At 45.9% G+C, this 18488-nt stretch overlaps 1 protein-coding gene across 1 annotated transcript in view; it reads left to right on the top strand.

The window, feature by feature from the left end:
* Window positions 1–260: 260 nt before the first annotated feature.
* The window catches only part of chp1 (calcineurin-like EF-hand protein 1), a 29877-nt gene continuing 11649 nt past the window's right edge, over window positions 261–18488 (top strand). Inside the window, exons 1-3 of the mRNA XM_080202974.1 lie at window positions 261–403; window positions 3266–3338; window positions 12187–12267. Of these exons, the coding sequence (XP_080059100.1) occupies window positions 337–403; window positions 3266–3338; window positions 12187–12267 (221 nt within the window). The 5' untranslated portion in view covers window positions 261–336. The remainder of the gene's footprint in view (window positions 404–3265; window positions 3339–12186; window positions 12268–18488) is intronic.

Genomic DNA, 18488 nt, shown 5'->3' on the forward strand with positions numbered 1-18488 from the left:
ACCAAAACACATCATTTCACACCTCTATATTAAATTTAATTAGCCATTTGTCTGTTCCTCGCACCTATGTCCTGTAACGCTGTATCTTTCTAGCATTCGAGCTTTTTGTTTTGTAAAAGAATTGGATCTTTCTTGACATTGATGTTGGGCTCTGGGCCGTAATGTGAGCGGACTCTCCTCCGGCTAATCCCGGCACCGGGCCCGTCCGCCAGGCGATGACGCCACAGATGCAGGTCGCGGTGACGTGGATGGGGGCGGGGCGCTCGCGGCCGGAAGTTCAGTGAGCGCGCTGCCGAGAGTCAGCAGGAGCCCGGGGCGGAGGTACTGACGGAGAGAATGGGATCCAGAGCATCTAGTCTGCTCCGGGAGGAGGAGATCGAGGAAATCAAGAAGGAGACCGGCTGTGAGTGTGCGGTCCACAAGGAGCTGGTGGAGTGAGAGAGATGAGGCGGGAAGGAAGGAGAGGAGTGACAGTAATGAGGGAGGGGAGTAGGGGCTGGGGGAGGGGAGGGGGAGAGAAGTAGGGGCTTGGGAGGCGGGAGGGGAGCAGAGGGGGAGGGGAGGCGGGAGGGGAGCAGAGGGGGAGGGGAGTCAGGGCGGGGGGAGGGGAGTGTGGGGGAGGGGAGTGGGGGGAGGGGAGTGGGGGGGGAGGGGGGGTGGGGGCGGGGGGAGGAGGGGAGTGGGGGTAGGGGCGGGGGGAGTCGGGGTAGGGGCGGGGGGAGTCGGGGTAGGGGCGGGGGGAGTGGGGGTAGGGGAGTGGGGTGGGGGCGGGGGGGAGTGGGGGTAGGGCGAGGGGAGTGGGGGGAGGGGCGAGGGGAGTGGGGGGAGGAGTGGGGGGAGGGGAGTGGGGGTAGGGGCGGGGGGAGTGGGGGGGGGAGTGGGGGTGGGGGGGGGGGAGTGGGGGTAGGGGCGGGGGGAGTGGGGGTAGGGGCGGGGGGAGTGGGGGTAGGGGCGGGGGGGAGGAGGGGAGTGGGGGTAGGGGCGGGGGGGAGGAGGGGAGTCAGGGCGAGGGGAGTGGGGGGAGGGCAGTGGGGGTAGGGGCGGGGGGAGGAGGGGAGTGGGGGGAGGGCAGTGGGGGTAGGGGCGGGGGGAGGAGGGGAGTCAGGGAGAGGGGAGTGGGGGTAGGGGAGGGGGGTAGGGGTGAGGGGAGGGGAGTGGGGGGAGGAGTGAGGGGAGGGGAGTGGGGGTAGGGGAGTGGGGGGAGGAGTGAGGGGAGGGGAGAGGGGGGGTAGGGGTGAGGGGAGTGGGGGGGGAGGGGAGTGGGGGGAGGGGGGTAGGGGTGAGGGGAGGGGAGTGGGGGGAGGGGGGTAGGAGTGAGGGGAGGGGAGTGGGGGGGGAGGGGGGTAGGGGTGAGGGGAGGGGAGGGGGGAGTGGGGGTAGGGGAGGGGAGGGGGGAGTGGGGATAGGGGAGGGGGGAGTGGGGGTAGGGGGGAGGGGAGTGGGGGTGGGGGTAGGGGAGGGGGGAGTGGGGGTAGGGGAGGGGAGTGGGGGTAGGGGCGGGGGGAGGAGGGGAGTGGGGGTAGGGGCGGGGGGGGAGGAGGGGAGTCAGGGCGAGGGGAGTGGGGGAGGGGGGTGGGGGGAGGGGAGGGGAGGGGGGTGAGGGGAGGGGAGTGGGGGGTAGGGGGGAGGGGAGGGGAGTGGGGGGTAGGGGGGAGGGGAGGGGAGTGGGGGGTAGGGGTGAGGGGAGGGTAGGGGCGGGGGGAGGAGGGGAGTCAGGGCAAGGGGAGGGGGGGAGGGGAGGAAAGGGCGAGGGGAGGGGAGGAAAGGGGGAGGGGAGGAAAGGGCGAGGGGAGGGGAGGAAAGGGGGAGGGGAGGAAAAGGGGAGGGGAGGAAAGGGCGAGGGGAGGGGAGGAAAGGGCGAGGGGAGGAAAGGGCGAGGGGAGGGGAGGAGAGGAAAGGGCGAGGGGAGGGGAGGAGGGGAGGAAAGGGCGAGGGGAGGAAAGGGGGAGGGGAGGAAAAGGGGAGGGGAGGAAAGGGGGAGGGGAGGAAAAGGGGAGGGGAGGAAAGGGCGAGGGGAGGGGAGGAAAAGGGGAGGGGAGGAAAGGGCGAGGGGAGGAAAGGGCGAGGGGAGGGGAGGAGGGGAGGAAAGGGCGAGGGGAGGAGGGGAGGAAAGGGCGAGGGGAGGGGAGGAGGGGAGGAAAGGGGGAGGGGAGGAAAGGGGGAGGGGAGGAAAGGGCGAGGGGAGGGGAGGAGGGGAGTAAAGGGCGAGGGGAGTAAGGGCGTAAAGGGGGAGGGGAGTAAGGGGGAGCGGGGTGTGGGAAGGGGGGGCGGGGGTGTGGGCAGGAGGGAGCGGGGGTGTAGGGGAGGGCGGCGGGAGGGGGAGGTGGGGTGAGGGTGGCGGGGGTAGGTGGGGGTGAGGGTGGCGGGGGGAGGGGGTAGGTGGGGGTGAGGGTGGCGGGGGGAGGTGGGGGTGAGGGGGGCAAGGGAGGGCAGCGGGGGGGAGGGGGACAAAGGGGATGCAGTGAGGCGTGACGGGCAAGGGGATGCAGTGAGGTGTTGATGGAGGGACTTGGGCAGGAAGGGTTAGAGGCAGAGGTATGTGGGAGGGTGGCCATGGGCTGGAGGTCTGGAAAAGGAGGGTAGGGTGGGGGACTTGGGCTGGAGGGAAGGAGGCATAGGAGTGAGACAGCATGAGAGAGGGGTAAAGGGGGGAGAGTGGGGAATAATCAGACGTTGCAAGGTGTGGGGGTGCGGACAAAGTGGGTGCAGTGTTATGAGGAGAAAGTGGTGCATCGGAGTGAATAAGCAGTTTGGAGTGGGATGGGGGGGGATAGAAGGAGAAAGGGCTAGAGATGGGGAGGGAGGGAGAAGGATCGGGCAGGAAATGGGGAAGGTGGGATTTTGGAGGGTAGATTGGAGAGAGATGCCTGGCTTGGGGGAGGAGGGAGGGAGGGGACAGGAGGAAGAGGGATGTGGATTATTATGGTGTGGGAAGGAGGGAAAGATAGGAGGCTGGGGATCATTATGAGGAGAGGGATGGGGAAAGACAAAGGAGAGAAGCTCCGGTAAAGGAAGGGAAGGACAGATTGGGAGATAGGCCAAGAGACTGACAAACTGTGTGGTGCAGGTATAGCTCCAGTTGACTGCTATTGCTGATGGAGTTGCTGTGTTTGAGAACTTCGTGTTGCTTCATATCCAGCTGAGCAAGATTGAGGCTGTTTTTATGCAGGGCAGTCAGCAGGTGCCCTGTCACTCAAGTGGAAAGACGACATTCTAAGCAACCCTTCCCTAAAGCTGTTTGATTTCTCTGTTTTTCTTAAAACAGTCTCTCACAGCCAGATCACACGCCTTTACAGCAGATTCACCAGCCTCGATAAGGGGGAAAATGGCACTCTTTGGTAAGGATGTACAATTCGTTGGGGACAGCTAATTTGTTACCAGCAGAGACTGGTCCTCAGGTACTGTTGGGTTCACTAGAGTCTTAGAGTCGTGAACGGGAGTCCGTTGCATGAAGCCGAACTGTTTTATTAACTAAATTTATTATTTACTCACTGGAAGGAACAAAGTAGATCATAATGCTGGGAGGGAATTATGTAAGGCTGTCCAATGTTGCCAAAATTTGAGAAGAATTGTTTTGTATAATGATTTCTTCCTCACTTAGAATTCAAAAGTTCATGGACCAAGTGCAAGACTAGTTACTTTCTAACTTTTAAGGATTTAAATTGACATACTGATGGAACAATTTTTATTAGTATGATAGTATGTTCTCAGTTGATTCTCCAGCGCATATAATCAAGATTGATTTAAGTTTTGTCTTGGGAGATTAAGATGTTGTCATTCACCCTAAAACCCTTGCACAAAGGCTGCTTTCCATGTTTACCTTTAAAAATGTTGTTCCTGCTATATTGCAATTGTTTTCAATTCTAAAGCTGCAGAATTTCTCATTTCCTTAGCCTGTATAGTTTATCAAGGCAAGTCTTGCTGATTCATCCTAACTACTGACTGTCAGCCCTTTCAAGGATGTTGTCAAGAAAATCCCATGATCCTATTCAGGACACGTCAATGGCCTAATTTTCCAATGTTCTGATTTTGGCTGTTTTCAATTTGAGTTTTGGTCTATTCATTTAGTCATTTTTAAAACGATTATGTCCATGAAAAGATCAGCCATGATCTTATTGAATGGAGGAGCAGGCTTGAGGGGCCAGATTGCCTACTCCTGCTCCTAGTTCTTATGTTCTTAAAGCACCTTTTAATGTAATAAATCAATCCAAGGGGCTTTAAAAGGTGCAGGAGTGTTTTTGGGTGATTCTTTTCTCCTGGTCAGCTTCATATTAATGCATTGTAATGAGAATTTCTTGTATGCTGTTAAATGTATGATTTTGATGGCTTGTGGTATATCAGTTGATTTGTCCTCATCTATTTGTTTAAACCTGGTGCCGTTAGTGTTTGCATAAACAGTGTTCTAAATTATCAATGCTCATCAGAAGGCAAGTTTTGCATTTTAATTGAAACTGTATGTTCACTTAATTTCAGAAAACTCTTGATTTTTGTGTTACGTATTATTGAAGCACAAAGCAATTTTCTCTTCATTCATGGATGTGGACATCTCTGGCTAGGCCAGCAGTTATTGCCATCCCTAACTGCTGTTGGGAAGGTAGTAATGAGCTGCTGCCTTGAACCACTTCAGTCCATGTGGTCTAAGTACTATTAAGGAAAGAATTTCAGGGTTTTGATCCAGGGACGGTGAAAGAAAGGCGATATATTTCCCAAGTCAGGATGGTGTGGTTTGGGAGAGGAATTTCCAGGTAATTGTATTCCCTTGTGTCTGTTGCCCTTGTCCTTGATGGTAGAGATTTGAAAGCTGCTGTCTGCGGAGCCTTGATGAATTTCTGCTTGATGGTATACATGGCTCCTACTGTGTGTTGGTGTTGGAAGATGTCAATCAAATGCTTTGGCACTGCTTCTTGAGTTGTTGGAACTGCAAGGTAGATGCCTTGTATCTTGCTGTTGGTGGACAGGTTAAATTTTCTCGTTGAAGATAGTGATTGCCTGACATTTGTGTGGCAGGCACATTACTTGCCACTTTGAGGCCCAAGTCTGAATATTGCCCAGGTTTTGCTGCATCTGGACATGGACTGCTTCAACATGAGTTGAGGATGGTACTGAACATTGTGCAGTCCCCCTTATGATGGAAGGAACATCATTTGATCATAACAAGCTGAAGGCAGGTAAAATTGCCAGCTCCAATACATCCCTCCCCGATGAACTCAATGCATTCTATGCCCGTTTTGAGCAAGAGGGCAGTGAGGGCACACCCTCTATCCCGGAAGCCTCGGACGAACCTATATCCGAGGGCACCATTGTCAACATCAGAGCAACCTTTTCAAAAATCAATCCATGGAAAGCAACTGGCCCAGACGGGATACCTGGACGAGCATTCAGGTCCTGTGCGGACCAGCTAGTGAGGGTATTCGCAGACATCTTTGACCTTTCTTTGCACTAATCTGAGGCCCCTACCTGCTTCAAGAAAATGACCATCATCCCGGTACCAAAGAAAAGCCAGGCAGCGTGCCTTAATGACCATCATACAGTGGCTCTGACATCCATCATTATGAAGTACTTCAAAAGGTTAGTCATGGCACATCAATTCCTGCCTTCCAAACTGCCTGGATCCACTACAGTTTGCCTATCTCCGCAGCACTTCACAGCAGATGCCATCTCCCTGGCCGGCACTCAATCCTGGAACAGTTAGATAATAAAGACACCGACTCATAGACTACAGCTCAGCCTTTAACACCATTATTCCTACAAGACTGATCTTCAAACTTTGTGGCCTGGGGCTCAGCGTCTCCCTCTGCAACTGGATCTGAGACTTCCTAACCCACAGTCAATAAGGATAGAAAACAACACCACCTCCACGATCATCCTCAGCCCCTTTACTATGCTCCTTTTGTGCCTTTGACTGTTTCCTGCCAACTCGGTTTTCAAGTTGGCTGATGACACCACCCGTATGGGTTAGATCTCAAACAATGACGAGACACAGCACACAAAAGAGAGAGATTATTGTTGTTGCACCAGTTTCTCTATCTGTCTCTCTCTCTCTCTTCAGGAATCATAGCGGAGTGAATGTCCCTGTCGTCTTCAACGGGGGCGAAGTAGAAATGGTTGAGAGCATCAAGTTTTTAGGTGTCCTTCCATGCGGGTGCTACAGTTAAAGTCCATCAGTGCCTCTACTTTCTCAGACTAAGGAAATTTGGCATATCCGCTACAACTCTACCAACTTCTACAGATGCACCATAGAAATTATTCTTTGCAGTTGTCACAGATTGGTATGGCTCCTGCTCTGTCCAAGTCCACAAGAAACTACAAAAGGTTGTGAATGAAGCCCAGTCCTTCACTTAAACCAGCCTCCCATCCATTGATTCTGTCTACACTTCTCATGCCTTGGCAAAGCAGCCAGCATTATCAAGGATCCCACACACCCCAGACATTCTCTCTTCCACCTTCTTTCATCGGGAAAAAGGTACCAAAGTCTGAGGTCATGTGCCAATGGGCTCAAGAACAGCTTCTTCTCTGTTACCATCAGACTTTTGAATGGACCTACCTTGCATTATGTTGATTTTTCTCTAAACCCTAGCTATGACTGTAACGTATTCTACACACTCTTGTTTATTTTTCTATGAACAGTATGCTTCATCTGTATAGTGCACAAGAAACAATACTTTTCATTGTATATTAATACGTGTGATTAAATCAAATCATTGATGAAGCAGCTAATGATGGGTAGGCCTAGGACACTACCCTCAGGAACTTCTGGGATGTTCTGGAACTGAGATGATCGACTAATAACAATCACAACTTCATTTGCTATATGTGACTCCAGCCCAGCGGAGAGCTTTCCCCCAACTCCCTGTTTTGCTAGGGCTCCTTGAGGCCACACTCAGTCAAATGTGGCTTTGATGTTAAAGACAGTCACTCTCACCTCACCTAATTCTGAGATTCTTTGTCTCCAGCACAACAATGACTTATTCCTTGGTGACATCCAGAAAAATACAAGTTGTTATACATCAACCTCCTGAATTCAGTCAAAGGGTCCCTATTTCTGAAGTGTCTCTGCTTGCCTATAACTATTGTTTCTGGTAACAATCTTGAATCAGAAGAATACAAGAACTAGGAAACTACAGTTATGAGAAGGAACTGAGATGTAGGGCCTATTTTCACTGCAATACAGAAGGCTAAGAGGAGGTGTAATTGTTCATAATTATGCAAAGTTCTGATAGTGCATCGGGAAAGACTGATTCAGTCAGAGAGAACAATGGGAAGGGATAATTTATTTAAAACCCTTTCTGAGCAAAGGAAGAAGTTAGACATTTTCTTTCCAAAGAGTTTTTGCATTGTTTTGCTGGAAGTAGTTACATCTGTTAAGAGAAAACAACAAATGTGAAGCAAAGAAAGAGACAAGGCTATGGATGCAAGAGTAGGACCATGGATTAGTTTGGGATTCATTTGGGGCTGTGGTGCATAGTGGGATTAGTTTTAAATTGATACACAATTTGGAAGATAGGGCAGAACAACGGGATTAGTTTTAGATTGATACAGGGTTTGGCAGAGATGGCAGGACAGAGGGATGAGTTTGTGATTTATATAGTGCAGGGTTTGATACAGGTCCATGGCAAGAGTGAGTCATGAGGATTAGTTTGGAATTGATATGCGTTTGGTGGGGGAGAGTGGGTCAGTGGAATCAGTCTGGGTTTCATAGAGCTATGGGGAGAGTGGGGTGACATGATTAGTTTGGAATTACTACAGAGATGGGGGGGTGGGAGGAGAGGGCAGTGGGATTAATTTTGGATCAATGCAGGGTTGCAGGAGAAAATGGGATTAGGTTTGGATTGATGCAGGGAGGGCTATGGGAAGAGAGTGGATTATTCTAGAACAAACGCAATGCAAAATGTTACTCTTTTCACTGGTTCCACAAATCTGTGCCATGTCTTTTCTGTTTTTATACCTCTGTAGTTGAAGAAACAGAATTATGCACAATACTATACTGCCTTGTAGAAGTTTAATGTTTTCTCTTTAGTATTCTGAGAGCCTTGATACTTCTCCCCATCTGTGTCACTTAGTTCAATTAAATTCTTGTTCTAAATTGTACTGTGAGGTTGTGCTATTCTGTGTAGTATCCATCCGCAGATACCTCTGTCAGTCAGCCATCTATTTTATGGTGGGTATAGAATGGCTTGATGCCTGATGCTTGGTATCAGGGAAACTCTCATATTTCAGAAATAGTCTACCCACCCTGAAGGTGCTGATCAATACTGAGCCACAGTTCCACAATAAAGGCAGTGATGGATATATGACACAAACAGTCCTCCTTCATGTGTGAGCCCCATCTGTAGTGGCAGGCTATTCAACCACAGGTATCACAACAAAGCCCATTCCTAATGTGAGCAAGAGGGTCACTCGGATAATGAGCTCAAGATGTTTTTCAGACCTTGCTTTGATAAATAAAACCAATTATGGGCACTTTTAATCTCACCCCGAAGTAAAATCAGCTAACTAAAGAGTTTGAGTCTGGAAGTGCATTAGTTTGAGCAGTCGGTAACTGGAACAGCTTTGCAGCAGAGTCTTCACTCATAAGCTGCTTGTCCATTTTCGATCTATTTTACATCCTGGTGCAAGTCTCTTTCTACAAAGGGAAACCTGTGAAGGTCTTGTTAACGTGGGACAGAGAAGTTTCATTTCTATAACTTACTAATGCCAGATGATGGCTCTCTTGTGAAAACTGTATTGTAAAATGATGACTCAAACTAACATCAAACAGCATGTTAATTCATGGCTTCTCTTTGGCATTGTCTGAGCATGGTTTTTCAAAGTTAGATTACTTCCGTATGATAGCAGCTCTGATTTCAAGTTAAAAGCACTTATTGTATTTTCAGATTCCACCCAGCTTAAACTAGCTCCAGTTAAGTCACCTCTACGGTGAGGGCAAGGCCAGACAACTTTCTACAAAATGTCGAGGAAGCAGCCTGCTTGGCTTGCAATGGGACATGGTTGAGAATTCATGCTACCATCAAGATTCTGTTACAAACCAGTACCAGCATTGTTAGTTCACTGTCTGCAGTCTCTTCCCTCCATCCTCCATTGATGGCTGTACTTCTGGCCTTCTAAGGAAAGTAAAGAATTTGCATGCATAGGATGGTTTTCACAATCTTGGGTTGTCCCTTTTGTCCTAGGTTGGAGAATTTGAACATTAGGAGGATGCGACTGAAAGAGCTTTACTAAGTTGCCAAGTGCATCTTGTAGATGTACTTACTGCATACCTGTGGTAGAGGGAATGAATATTTTAAGGTGAAGGATGGGCTGTTTTTGAGATTGTGTTGAACTTGTGTATTTGGAGCTGCACTCATCTTGGCAAATGAAGAATATTCCACCATACTCTTGACTTGTACTTTTAGATGGTAGGCTTACATCAGGCTTTGGGGAGTCAGGGGTGAGTTACTCACCGCAGAATTATTTGCCTCTTATAGAATTCAAGAATATGAAATCATTTGAATGTCATGGAGAGGTGGTTTTTTTGTATTAATTTATTATTGTCACATGTATTGGGATACAGTGAAAAGTATTGTTTCTTGTGCATTGCACAGATGAAACATATTGTTCATAGAGTACATAGGAGAGAAGGAAAGGGAGTGGAATACTGTGTTAGTCATAACTAGGGTGTAGAGAATTCAATTACTGGAGATGGTCACTGCCTGACACTTAAGCAGTAAAAATGTTATTTGTTTTAGTGATATTGAATGCGGAATAAATATAGGACAGAAAACCAGAGAGAACTCCCCTACTCTTTCAGTAGAGCCATGGGATCCTGCATTGGTTTAACATTTCATCCGAAAGTGTGCTAGGATTGTGTTCCAGGTTTCAAGAGTAGAATCACAAGTGCCTGACTCCAGAGATGGGAATGCTACCGACTTAACCACAGCCAACACCTCTGGAATTTCTTTTACCGCTTCTCAAGGGAAAGCTAGATAAACACATGAAGGAGAAAGAAATATAAGGACATGTTAATAGGTTCACGCGGAATGTAAATTGTTCTCCTGTTGAGGACCTCAATTACTATTTTGACCGAGCTCCTCTTAACTCTTCATTATCTTGATTTTTCTGATTATACTTCTTAAAAAGTTCTTTGCACATTTTTCTACTAAAAACCCTGCATGGTCTTGAGCAGCATATTTTGTTTAAATTGGTGGCCTGTGGGGCCACTAAAACTCTCATTTTTGAGAGACCAGTTCCCTAATACTATTAGCTATGTTGATAGTCATTCAGCAAATTTCCTTCAGTAAGCAGGAGAAATTACTACAGAATCATGCAGCATATGGAAGGAATGCCTGTACCTTCACTTCGAAAACTAGGGTGCATTGCTGAAAGGACCTATGGGTACCTGGTCAGCACAGTATGTTTAATTTGCTTGTGAAGTTGTCTTGAGAAGCTTATTTTCCAAATGCAGCCCTGACTGAAGTAACATTGCTTTCTGAGCATATAATAAATGCTTTTTGTTGAGAACTTTAATCTGCATCTTGCTCTTCAAGTTCATTAGAAGTGCTCATTGCTGATATCTCTCCTCTTGCCATCTATTCGCCCGTTCCCCAGCCCCAAAAACCATCATTCTGTGTATGCTAAATTCACTCATGTTATGAATTCAAGCGAAATGTTTAGTCTTCAACATGTGTTCAAACCCTTTATTTCTCCTATCGCTAACTATTCTGTCTGAGTGATAATGATGCCCCAAACAAAAGATGACTCCTTGAGGATGATATTTCACAAGAAGCTTACCGTAACCAGGGTGTGTAAGAGCAATTTTGGATGTGGTAATACATCAAGAGCCTGTTGATCTTTAAGTTGTTTGCCTTTCAGGAAGTTTAAAAGAAAATTAACATTTGTTTCTGAGGTGATATTATAAAATGTGATACAGCGATGATTCACAGCACTGGAAATAACCTTTTGTGAAATTAAAAGGGTTGTGTTTTCTGCTGATGCATGCACTAATAAATCACACTTTTTTTCTGGTTATAATTCTTGCCTGAGGCCCCCAATTTCATATATGTCCCTAACTGTCCAGGATCAATGGGAGCTGGTGACCCAGGGCTGTGAGATTTTGAGTCAGTCACTGGGATTTAGTGTGAAGGAGAAGCGGGATTCTCTCTGTCTACTCCAAGCCCTCACTCAGTTCTTAACCTGCAGCTTCTTCAGGTGTTTGACATTGAAAAAGAATGTTTACACTCAATTAAAAGGAAAACACTGGATGTTGGAAATCTGAAATTAAAACAGAAAATGCTGAGCAGGTCTGGCAGTGTCAATAAATAAAGAAACAAGTTACTGTTTCGAGTCCATATCCCAAACCAAAGAAGGGTCTGTAGAAGAGTCATATTGATTTGAAACATTAATTATGTCTCTGCTGCCAGACTTGCTGAGGTTTTGCAGCATTTTCTGTTATATTTGAAAAGAATGTTCTCTGTTCATGGCTTCAGTTGCTTAGGTTAATACACTATAATTGATTTATTGTAAGGCATTAACCTAGAAGTGGAAGTTTTCAAACCAACTTGCCTTTCCTAACTGTGTCTCAGCCCACGAGCTTGGGGTCACTGTTTGACAATGTTAGACTTAACTGATGTTTCTCCTCCTCTTGTGAGTTGTGCAACCATTTCATTCAAAGTCGGGTGTAACTACTATTATAGGACTGTGTATATGGCATAACTCACTGTAGGCGAAAGTAAATGATATTAGTTTCAACAGAGTGATTATCCATTTTGACAGGTAAGGCTAACAGATACTGAGATGACGTGCGGTTTTATATTTTCAACCTTTTGAACTAACAGAAGGATGAAAATTATCATTGTAATGGTCTACCTTAAGATAGTGGGATGTATTGGACTGGTTAAGTATGCGTCAAAGGTAGCCATGATCCCCAGAGCCTCATAACTGCCTTGCAGAGTTGAAATATTTTCATATTATCCATGATGTTGGCCATAGGTCATCTTCTGTCTCCATGATAACATTTCTAGTGGTTGGAGAATGGAGTGGATGAGTTTCCACATTGGAAAGGGCAGGGTGAGCATTGAAGGGCTTTTCTTACTCTTTGTGTTCTAGTTTGTACGCTTTAATTAGGCAGTTGGTCATCATTTCAAAGACCCTTCTCCAGTTTATCTAATCATTCTGTTGCACACTTAAATCTTTGTGTTTCTGTCTTCTTAGTCGTGAAGATTTTCAGCGGATCCCAGAGCTGGCCATTAACCCATTGGGTGACAGGATAATCAATGCTTTCTTCCCAGAAAGGTAAGTAATGTGCCAATGTGGCTTTCTGTAATTAACCCTCGAATTTGTTTCGCATATGATGTTGCTCCACACTCATCTTCAAAGTCTTGCTTCAGTTCTGACAGTCCCTCTAATCTTGAGCTGCTGCTCATATATTGCATCTTGAGATGTTGAAAAACTGGGTTGGAAGGATTGGAACATTGCAATTAGAAGAAATGCTCCCACCCCCATCAGCAAGAGTTTCTAGTTCCATTTCGTAGTCCCTGTTCATATTCTGTAAAGTATTCCTACTGAGCATTAATCCAGAATTTATCATTCACCAGTTTCTCCCAATGTCTTCCCATTTTATAATTTTCAAAAATGTGAGCATCGCTGGCAAGACCAGCATTTGTTGCTCATCTTTGCTGTTGTTGATGAGCTGCTGCCTTGAACTGAAATACATTATAGATTTTTGATACAATTGAATGGATTACTGGACCATTTCCAGAGGCCAGTAAGAATCAACCCATGTTGGTGTCAAACTGGAGGCCAGATTAGATAAGGGTGGTAGGTTTTCTTCCCAAAACACCATTGGTGAGGCAGTTGGGACAATCTGAAGCTTGACTGGTCACCATTACTGAGACCAACTTTTTATTTCTCAGTCTTTGAAACTGAACTCAAATTCATAAATTGCTGTGGTGAGACTTGACCTTGCACGCCACGTCACTCCTCTGCTGTCGGTAAAATATCAGACTGCTTAACTGAGCAGAAATTTCTACTATTTGAATACCGGGAAGGTTGACACCCTTTGATTTTGGCCCCCCCTCCAAACTTTCTTGCCTAGCTAAGGACTCCATCACTCCCTGACAGTTGCTTGAGATTAGACCAGTCCATTCATAATCTTGGTGTCATATTTTCTTTCCAATCACATGTTTGCAACATCACCAAAACTGCCTGTTTCCACCTCTGTAATGTTGCCCACCTTAGCCCTTGCCTCAGTTTGTCAGCAACTGAAACCTTCATTCATGCCTCATTGCCTCCAAACTGCACTCCTGGCTAGTCTCCCATGTTCTACCCCCCTCAAACTTGATGTCATCCAAAACTCTGCATTGCTTGTCCTTAATTGTATCAAGTTCCATTCATCCCTGTGCTCATTGACTTAGTTTGGCTACCAAGCAAGCAATGTCTTGATTTTAAAATTCTAATCTTCGTTTACAAATCCCTGTATCCCCCCTTGCTTGTCGCTATAATCCACGTCCCTCATCCCTTCAAGATATCCGTGCTTGTCTAATTCTAGTCTCTTCGGCACCCCTGATTTTCATTGCTGTACCATTGATGGCTGTGCCTTCAACTACCTAGCCCAAGCTCTGGAATTCCTTCCTTGGGGCTCTCCATCTCGCTTTCGTATACGACATGCCTTAAAATCTATCTCTCCGACCAAGCTTTTGACCATCTGCCTGTGCGGCTTGGTGTCTAATTTTGTCCAGTAACGTTCCTGTGAAGCACCAAATGTTTTGTTTAAGGTGCTATATAAACTATTGTTTTGAAGGAATTAAGGATTGAGACTGTGGAAGTGCTGGCCATAAGCTTCCTTAGATACAGGGATTGTACTAAATGGCTGGAGAGTTTGTGTTGTACCCTCCTTTTTTTAAAAAAAAAGTGGGGGGAAGAAGAATAAACTGGCAATTAATTATAGACAGGTCCGTCCAATGATCTCGGGGAAACTTTTAGAAACAGTAATTTAGGAAAATGTTAACAACTCCTTGGCCGAGCATAGACTAATTGCAGAGTCAATGTGGACCTGAAGAGGACAAACCATGTTTGACTAACTTGATTGAATATTTTGTTGAGGTAATAGAGGGTGGGTGGATAGATCAGGTGCTGTATGAATTTTCAAAAGATGCATGATAAAATATATTCCAGCTTGTTAACAAAATTTGAAGCCAATGGGAGAAAAGGGCAGCAGCGACATGTATACAAAATTGGCTAATGGATAGAAAGTAGTTTGAACAGCTAGCTGTTCTTCAGATTGAAAGGAGAGGTACAGTGAAGATCCCCAAGGAAATAATACATGCTAAACATTACAGTTTTAAAGTGGGTGTATAGAAGAAAAAAACCTGGGGTTTTTGTGCACGATGTGTAGGGGTTTGGGAAAGGCAGGGGAATGGCACTAAGTCATGATGCTCACTAGAAACGCTGGTCACAGGATGGGCCAAATGGCTTCAACCTGTGCCATAACAATTCTGTGGTTTTGAAATCTTTGAAGGTAGCAGACAAGTTAACAAAGCAGTTAATAAGACCGGTTTTCGTGGGCTTTATAAATAGAGGCATAGAATACAAAAGTCAGGTTATGCTCAACCTGTATAGAACACTAGAGCTGAAGTATTGTGGAGAGCAGAAAATAAATTATTGGAAAAGCTTCATGGATGTGGGATTGCAGTTACATGGATAGGTTGAAGAAACTAGGGTTGTTTGCCTTTGGGCATGGAAGGTGATGAGATTTGATGATGTTTCCAATCATGAAGAGTTTAGATAAAGTAAATAAAGGAAACTGCCTGATGGCTGAAAAATAAACAGCACAGATTTAAGGTGATCGAAGAAAGAACCAGGGCTGATATGGTTGGGGGGGTGGTTTATGCTACCAGTGTCAAAATTTGGAATGCACTGATGATACAGATTCGATGGTAACAATCAAAAGAGAATTGAAATTTTAAAAATTACAGGGATTTTGAAGAAGAGCAGCAAAGTGAGACTAATCGGTTGCTCTTTGAGTCATCACACACTGGATGGACTGGGCACCTTCTGTGCTGATCTTTTCTCTGAACATACAGAATGAACCAAGATAATTGCTTTAATTCTGCCTTGTTGTTGAGAGTACAGAAAGACACAAATTGTAGCAGTGGACTAATTGGGAGGTCACATTTTCCATAATGCATGCCTGAGCATCCATGTAGTGTTTTTATATACCATCTCTAATGCAGAAACAATTCTGAGACAATTTGCGCAGGAGGCAGGAATTTATGAAATAAAGTAATGAAAACTGAGCCAGGAATTAAAACAGTGACCAAACACTTGGTTATTTATTTATTTAGCAAATGCAAATCCCCAAAGTCAAGTAAGTGATAGCCTCTTCATCTGCTCAATTTAAGGTGATTAGTCCACCACTTAGTAGAGGTGGCACACTTTGGTAACACTTTGTTCAAAGATTGCCATTCGAAAGATAAGGTTTCTCATTTGTTCATCGAACAGATGTTTGGTGGATCTTACTCAGGAAAGTTATGCCATATGGGGTGCTGAGTTGGAAGGTGGACAGTACGTGGATTGAATAGATCGTCATTGTGTAGTAAGTGAGATGCAGCACAGACTGTGTCAAGCAGCTTGTGGGTTTTTCAGTCAGTGGAATCATGTTTGCAACGACAGGTAGCTAGTGGAAAGATGTTGAGCACAAAGTTTCAGTTCTGAAATGCACTGTTGCATCCAGTTGAGCGTCAATAAGATGTGTGTGAGATGATCTTTGCCAAAAAGGTATACAAGACTTTGCTATGGAGTATGATGATGTAAGTGCAGAGCTCCGGAGTGTTGTGATAGCAGCCCCATGCATAGATCCAGCATGTTTGTTTAATTCTTTCTGGTTTTCACATTTGCTGGTGTTTTCTCCAGATGTTCCCAGAAAGACACAGTCATATCTAGTGTCACTCCCAAGTATGTTCCCTTGGAATCATACTTTAATCTCTAGCCATCCTTGTAGATATGCAATTCTTTCTTGGCACTGGCATGGTGGATTATGGTTTTGTTGCGATTTGGTGTGAGACTTAAGTAGTTTATCAACATCATAATGTCTTCGTTAGGGGTGTGCCCCAGAGTGCTGAACGATTGAGGTTGGGTGACACAACAGGCTGATACAATGTGATACAGGCTGATAGAATGAAGGGGGTAGATGTTCTGTGGGAAGATGTATGAGCAATTTTGAAAAACCTGAGGGTTGATAAGTCCCCTGGGCCAGATGGGATACATCCTAGGATACTTTGAGAGGCAAAGGATGAGTTTGCGGAGTCTTTAGCTTTGATCTTTGGGTCCTCGCTGTCCATGGGGATTGTGCCAGAGGACTGGAGAGTAGCAAATGTTATTCCTCTCTTCAAGAAAGGAAATAGGAATGACCCTGGTAATTATAGGCCAGTTAGTCTTACTTCGGTGCTCAGTAAGTTAATGGAAAGGGTCCTGAGGGGTAGGATTTATGACCATTTAGAAAGATGCAGTTTAACCTGGGATAGTCAGCACGGTTTCATGAGGGGTAAGTCCTGCCTCACAAATTTGATTGAATTCTTTGAGGAGGTAACTAAGTGTGTAGACGAAGGTAGAGCAGTTGATGACGTACACGTGGATTTCAGTAAGGTGTTTGATGAAGTTCCCCATGGTAGGCTCATGAAGAAAGTAAGGAGGTGTGGAATAGAAGGAAATTTGGCCAATTGGATAAGTAACTGGCTGTCTCATAGAGGGTGGTGGTGGAGGGAAAATTTTCAGACTGAGGCCAGTTACCAGCGGTATACCACAGGGATCAGTGTTGGGTCCTCTGCTGTTTGTGATTTTTATCAATGACTTGGAAGAGGGGGCTGCAGGGTGGGTTAATAAATTTGCTGTTGACACCCAAGATTGTTGGAGTAGTGGATGAGGTGGAGGGCTTTTGTAGGTTGCAAAGAGACATTGATAGGATGCAGGGCTGGGCAGAAAAGTGGCAGATGGAGTTTAACCCTGACAAGTGTGAGGTGATTCATTTTGGTGGAAAAACTTGAATGCGGATTACAGGGTCAACGGCAGGGTTCTGAGGAATGCGAAGGAACAGAGAGATATTGGGGTTCACATCCACAGATCTCTGAAGGTTGCCACTCAAGTGGATAGAGCCATGAAGAAGGCTTATAGTGTTTAAGCGTTTATTAACAAGGGGTTTGAGTCGTGGGGTTATGCTGCAACAATACAGTACCTTGGTGAGACCACATTTGGAATATTGGGTGCAGTTCTGGTCACCTCACTATAAGAAGGATGTGGAAGCATTGGAGAGAGTGCAGAGGAGATTTACCAGGATGTTGCCTGGTTTGGAGGGTAGGTCTTACGAGGAAAGGTTGAAGAAGCTGAGGCTTTTCTGTTTAGAGCGGAGGAGGATAAGAGGTGACTTAATATAGGTTTATAAGATGATGAGGGGATAGATAGAGTGGACTTGCAGAGACTATTTCCTCAGGTGGATGTAGCTGTTACTAGGGGGCATAACTATAATGGTGGGAGATATAGGAGGGATGTCCGAGGTAGATTCTTTACTCAGTGGTTGGGGTATGGAATGCACTGCCTGCTGTGATAGTGGAGTCGGATACTTTAGGAACTTTCAAGCGGTTATTGGTTAGGCACGTGGAACACACCAGAATGATAGGGAGTATGATTGCTTGATCTTGGATTCAGACATAGCTTGACACAACATCAAGAGCCAAAGGGCCTGTACTGTTCTATGTTCTATGTCAACAGATGTCATCGGCAATAATGAACTTGTGAAGCATGATTGTTGGCAGATCATGCATATGTATGTTGAACAGGCCAGCACTGAGCCCTGTGGCAGTCTATTGGGCAGTCTTCCCTGTGTTCTGTCTTGTCTAAGTTGAACTCTGAATCATCTGTTGCAAATGAGTGTTTCCTTAAGTGTCCTGACTCAGTATGGGAACACAGCAGAGTTTATCTGTAACCAGTCCACTATCTCATGGCATTGGATCATACTACAAATTTACAGGAGAGAATGAGACCATTCATCGGCTTGGGCTTGTGTCAGTAGAGAGAAACATAACCAATCTAATGTCATCGTCCAGCTCTTGGTACATGGCTCTGTAGGTTACAGTAAATTGAATGCATTCCAACTGTTTTATAAATCGGATGAGGATGTCTGTCTCTACTACATTTTCGGGCAGTGAGTTTCAGACCCCCACCACCCTCTGGGTGAAAATAATTATTCCTCAATTCTTTTACCAATTAATTTCAACCTGTGCCCCAATTATTGATCTCTCTGCTAGCTGAAATAATAGGTCCTTCATAGCCAGTATCCAAGCCCCTCAGAATTTTATACGATTCAACTGAATCTCCCTGCCTCTACCAAAGAAAACTGCCCAAACCTACCCAATTTTTTCTCATAAATAAAACCTTGGTAGCATCTGTAAAATCTCTTCTGTACCCTCCCTAGGTGGCACAGTAGTTAACACTACTACCTCACAGCAGCCGGGGACCCAGGT

Source organism: Carcharhinus amblyrhynchos, chromosome 14 (genome assembly GCF_965287045.1).
Source record: "Carcharhinus amblyrhynchos chromosome 14, sCarAmb.v2.hapA, whole genome shotgun sequence".
NCBI classification, from domain to species: domain Eukaryota; kingdom Metazoa; phylum Chordata; class Chondrichthyes; order Carcharhiniformes; family Carcharhinidae; genus Carcharhinus; species Carcharhinus amblyrhynchos.